This window comes from Cheilinus undulatus, linkage group 20 (assembly GCF_018320785.1).
Source record: "Cheilinus undulatus linkage group 20, ASM1832078v1, whole genome shotgun sequence".
NCBI lineage: Eukaryota > Metazoa > Chordata > Actinopteri > Labriformes > Labridae > Cheilinus > Cheilinus undulatus.
Window position 1 is genome coordinate 26,015,248 of NC_054884.1, and position 6,000 is coordinate 26,021,247.

The following is a 6,000-nucleotide window of genomic DNA, read 5'->3' on the forward strand; positions in this document are numbered from 1 at the left end:
TACATTTCTCTCACTCTGCATTCAGGCTTACTGTGGCTTTGCTCGCCCTGACGATCAAAGCCAGAACCTCGCAGCTGTTGCCACAGGGAACTGGGGCTGTGGAGTTTTTGGTGGCGACACACGTCTGAAAGGTAAGCTCTGACGTTGCGCTGCCGTCAGAACATCCCGTTGAAAAAATGCGAGCGCGTCGTCTTCGCTTCACTTAGCAGTCTAAGCAGACTCTCCTCCGCAATATAACAGAATACATTTAAGATTGAAAGGCTCTAGCAGATCAGCGCAGGCATCCATTTGTCTTTGGGGAATGCATTCATTTAGTTAAGGTCTATTCGTCGCCTTCCTTTTATTGATCAAATGACAAAGTTAATATGTTTCATTAATAGTGAAATTGATCGCCTGCTCGAGTCCATCAATCCGTTACAGCATCCTGTCTGAGCCTTGTATCACTGTCACCATGCAGGGAGCTTCAAGAAGGCTTTACAATAGTAGCTCCTTTTCTCACTTTCTACCTGACTTCAGTGTCCTTATAAACCATACTCACATCCATGCATATTTGGTAATTAGCTGAGGCTAGGTATATCCCTCCATGGGTTTTAGCGCCTACTGTCTGCTTAATGACACACCTCATGGGAAGAGCCTCTTAATTCAAAAGCTGCTCACTTCCTGGTTTAACCTTCTATGGCCTCAAATTGCCACATATTTTTTAATTGTCAGATCCTTTTTCTAAAGAAAAGCAGTTGAAACAGCTCAGGAGAGAGAAACTGCTGAAGTGTGGACATATTGCGCTCAGCTCTTTTCTGAAAATGTTGATTCAGTTTTGCTCGTTAATGCAGCGCCATCCCAACCTTCATTAATCAGCAGACATATTTCCAGTCTCTTAAAATATTCACAGCTCTCCGGGGTCAGACCTGGCCTCTCTTTGTAACTCATCCAGAGTTCTCAGTGGGGGTGAGACCTATTCCCTCGATTACATACCTTTTACTGCACACAGAGGTGCATGTAGTGCTTGTAATGGTTCCATCAGGTAATGGATGACTCCACTGACCTATGTTTGTTTGAACTTTGCCTTATTTTTACAAGTAAGGAGGCCAGTAATATGCAAAGCTTGCTACAGTACCGCTGCTTTCACTGTTGAAGTTTTTTACCGGTTTCTTCTCCTTCAGCTCTGCTCCAGATGCTGGCAGCTGCTGAGGCGGGCCGAGATGTTGCCTACTTCACCTTTGGTGACAGCAAGCTCATGACAGATGTCCACAACATGCACACTTTCCTCACTCAGAGGAAGATCAGTGTTGGTGAGGCAACTCTTTTTACTCTCTTTTATTAAACATTTTTAATTTCTCTTCTTATGTATATAAAGCAAAAAAAGATAACACAGTTAAGTGTAGTCCTGGAATTAAATATGATTTTTTTTGTTAAACTATGGATATCAACATATAGTGACAGCACTAATTGAAAATCCTGAAAACGTATCCCAGTTTTGCTCATTGCTATAAATTCTGCTCAAGAGACTACACAGTCTTCTTGTTTCTTTCACAGGGGAGGTGTACGGTCTCCTGGGGCAGTACTACAACTCAGTGTGTAAGAGCTGCCTTGGTCGGCGCCCTGACGTCAGCCTCTACTCCTTCATCTACCAACAGGTCAGCTCCACCCCGGCGCCAGATGAGTCCGACGGGGGCTTGGCCAGACAACACGTCCCCTCAGACAGCAGTTAAGGTCATGTGGCTGATGAGTCACCGTGCCTTATTGTTGGAAAAACATGACTTTTACCAAATTAAAACCCTAATTCTGCCTTTAGCTTTATTTTTATTTGAAATATTTCCTTGGACACATTTTTAAATCAATAGTAGTGCTTTTACTAAGCGCGGTCTCATCCACTGCTATCTGGAAGTGAAAAATCTGGCAATGCAGATCCTTTCTGAACACAAGCGAGCAGCTGAAGGTGATTAGTTATGACCCTGTCTCGCGCTGTCGTCCAAGCTGTGTTCATTTCGCCGCTGCTGGTAAATACGCCAATGGATCGAGCTTCAATACGACGCAATCGTGAATTTAATGGTGAAGCAAAGGTTGCCATCCATCTTCTGGGTTTGTCATGTTGCCTTTTTTACACCCACACATATCCAGCCTAATTGAATTGGCTGTCAGAAATCAAGTAAAAGGAAAAGAATAACAAGAGTGGGGTTTGGAGCACTCAGAGCGGTCTCAGGAAAGCAGTTTGATTTAAAGAGCTGCCTGGCTCTGTAGGAAATTATCTCTTGTTTTCTGCATTTATTGCAAAAATCAAGTTATAATTATTGGTTCATGAATTAATTTGTTGCTACCTGCTGTGCAGTATGTAATATTCCAAAGAACAGCAGTTCTGTATTATATATTTTTTTTTTGTTTTAGAGCTGATTCCACCATAAATCCAATCTTTGTAGATAACTTTTTTTTTCGAACAGATTTTGTTTTGAAACCATTCTCAATAAAAAATCAGTTTAAAGTAAATGGTATTTTGTTTTTTTGTTTTATTTTTCCCAATCTGGAGTGAGTGGGGTCCCAAACGTCAGCAATGCATCCAGAACAATCAGGATGATGGCTCCTTGTCCCATGAGTCAAACGAGTTTTCTATTCAGCCTTTTCATTTATATTCCCCTAGTTATTCCTTCACCCTTTCACTCAGAGTTTAATAAGGTCATACCTTTTATATAAACTGTACATGACACCTCATTAAGTAAAGAGGAGATCATAGAACATCCAGAGAGAGGCGGGAGTCGGGCGATGGAGCACCTGGGTGATTTCTCAGTCTGATGAAACACGGCTAGAAGAAGCAACTTGACAAAAGTCTCAGAGCTGAGACCTTTGGAAACTCATCATCAAGTTTAAGGACATGCAGTTGTTTTAAGGCAATGTGCATATCTGGTGGTAATGGTAAACATTCAAGATAGAAAACTTTATATTTGCACAAATGTCCCAAAGAAACATCAGCTTAAAGGAGACCTATTATGCTGATCCTTATTTTAATACATATGTAGAGAGTTAGAATGCTAGGTGTCTGTGCTAAACCTCAGAAAAGGTTCAAAACATCAGCTGCACATATGTAACAAGTTCTGGTTTTGAAACAGATTGAGATTTATTTGGTGTGTCATTTGTCCCCTAAAAAAGCAAACCATACCAACACAGAGGGATGTATTACAGCCTCATGTCCAAAAAAGCTGGGACACTGCGTAAAATGTAAATAACTTGGAGCTTGGAATTTCACGGTTCTGAGATTAAATGGAATACACCAATATATATATATATATATATATATATATATATATATACCCTTTTAGTATTGGTAAACAGTATAATGTATTTTGGGGTGCGGGGCTTAGCTGGAGGCAACATTACTTCTCACTCATTAGCCTGTGCTAGCTAGTGAGTTTTCTTACCGTGTGCTCACACCAGGGTGAGAATTTGGCTCCCTCCACCAGCCAAAAGCGGGTATTTCTGAGCCAAGTCAGGTGAATTTGTTTAGCCTACCAGCCACTGGGACAGGCAAATAAAAGTAACGTCTTTTGTGTCTTGGGAGGGAGATAGCTTCTCACCAGTTTGTAATTTAAGGTAGGGGCTCATCTGAAGCTGATTGTAGTAGCATCAGGAAGTCCTCATGAAATACAGGCGTTTGTTTTATCAACAATCCCTCTGAGTGCATTAGATCTCCTTCAAAACTATTGTTAATCTACATTGCTCCATCAGCAATACTTAGCTAAAGTACAGTGGCTCTCAAAAGTATTCATACCCCTTGAACTTTTCCACATTTCTTCACGTTACAACCACAAGCGTAAATATATAACGTAAATTTATTTTAATGGGAATTTGCGTGATAGACAATCACAAAGTGGCACATGATTTTGAAGTGGAAGCAAAATTATGCATGGCTTACAAAATGTAACAAATGAAAATCCAAACAGTGTGGTGTGCAAAAGTATTCAGCACCCTGGAGTCTGATACCCATGAATATAATCCAGTGCAACCGATGACCTTCAGAACTCACCTAAATAGTAAATACACCGTGTTCCAAATCATTATGCAAATTATGTTTTTCTCTGATTTTCCTAAATTGTTGATGCAAATGACAGTCAGTGTAATTTTCAAGTCATCAACCGTTAGAGCATGATTCCAATCTTATTGAACAAACCTCTGAATGATAACTATTTTTTTTCAAAATAAAAAACCTCAAAATGCACTGTTCCAAATTATTATGCACAACAGAGTTTCAGAACATTTTATAGGTTGTAAAAAACTGGAAATGGTCGTTTGTTGAATTTGCAGCATTAGGAGGTCATATTTACTGAAATCAAAAGCTATTTAAACCAAAAACATCTTAACAGGCCAAGTTACATATTAACATAGGACCCCTTCTTTGATATCACCTCATCATTTATTGCATCCATTGAACTTGTGAGTTTTTGGAGAGTTTCTGCTTAAATTTCTTTGCAAGATGTCAGCATAGCCTCCCAGAGCTGCTGTTTTGATGTGAACTGCCTCCCACCTAACCTTGCATAGCAGATGGATACGCTCGTTTCCATGTTTCTCATTGGCGAATCCCTCTTGCAAAGTTCCCGTTTGAACCATTTGGGCCCGTTTAGAAAGTGACAGGACCAATCAGTGTTGAGAGGCAGTACTTTCTGGCGTGGCAGAGTCGTAACGTAAGCGAGCAGCAACAAGAAGCCGGTGCACTTATGATGGAAGACATTAGTGTGGATGCTGCTAAAGCGCCAGTTTCATCGGAAGTTGACAAAATTTCTTCATTAAAAGAAGAACAAAGAACCGCATTGAGTTGTTTTCTTTTCAAAAAACAACAAAAGTCCTATACTGACATGTCTACAGTCACCATGGTTCATGTTATGCAGCTCCCTATGGAGTTTAGTCCTTGGTAGGGGCGCAGCTCGATAGCAGCTACGTCACGCGTTTTGTTGCTCTGATTGGCCGTAAAGATGTGACAGACAGAACGTTCATCCAATCACCCTTCAAGTTTTGTTCAAAGGCTCTGCCCTTTCCCAAACACTTTGTATGAGTGGTTTTCCATCTGGCGTGTCAGGTTACCTCCCACCCTCATTGATCTTTTGCTTGAAGATGCTCCAAGGGTCCTCAATAGGGTTGAGGTTAGGGGAGGATGGAGCCACACCATGAGTTTCTCTCCTTTTATGCCCATAGCAGCCAATGACAGAGGTATTCTTTGCAGCATGAGATGGTGCATTGTCATGCATGGCCTTTAACATTTATGTTAAAGGAATTTGAAGAGCACTAGTTTTGCATGCAGAGAACAAGATCAGCCAGGAGCTTAATGACCCTGCTTTGACCACAGGGGTTACCAAAATTAAAACATAATCTTAAAATGCCTCTCAGAATCTTTGAGTCTGGTCAAAAGGAGTAAAAGATATTATTATTAGGTTATCATAGATGATTTTACATTGTTATCATCTTTCAGGCTTTTATGCTTTTGTTATATATTGACCTATTATAATTTCCTCAGTGGTGCATGTTTGACACTTTTTCTTTGTGTGATTTTCTGCTTAACATGCCTAATAAGCCTTTATTTGTATATTTACAGATGATCCTGACAGCAGGAGCTTTTGGATTTAATATTTTTAGTTGAATGTTAAATGAGTACATGAGCTGTGCTGAATGGACCCCTGGGAGCCCCTGAGTGAGTGAATGAATGAGGTGTAGGTGTCTCTAAGCTTGCTGCTGTCTGCCATCATGGAATCAGGACCTGAGGTAGGTGGTCTCCCTTTGTAACGTGCTGAGTTCAAAACAAGCCTTTGGTGGCATCTCTCTCCGTGGGATCCACCATAAACACACAGGGGTATCCTACTGGATTGATCCCTCTGCAGTGAGCCTCATGTGTGTCTTTGACCTTTAGGTTACCATCTGCCATAAAGTCAGGAATAGCCTTATAAACATGATCATACTTTACAAAAATATACTAGGAAACAGATATGTTCAGCACTGATAGGAGGATCACACATATCACGCATC

At 40.7% G+C, this 6,000-nt stretch overlaps 1 protein-coding gene across 1 annotated transcript in view; it reads left to right on the forward strand.

Moving 5' to 3' along the window:
- Window positions 1–1,786, forward strand: part of LOC121528612 (poly(ADP-ribose) glycohydrolase) — a 30,304-nt gene extending 28,518 nt beyond the window's left edge. Inside the window, exons 16-18 of the mRNA XM_041816128.1 lie at window positions 26–131; window positions 1,161–1,289; window positions 1,534–1,786. Of these exons, the coding sequence (XP_041672062.1) occupies window positions 26–131; window positions 1,161–1,289; window positions 1,534–1,709 (411 nt within the window). The 3' untranslated portion in view covers window positions 1,710–1,786. The remainder of the gene's footprint in view (window positions 1–25; window positions 132–1,160; window positions 1,290–1,533) is intronic.
- Window positions 1,787–6,000: the final 4,214 nt, after the last annotated feature.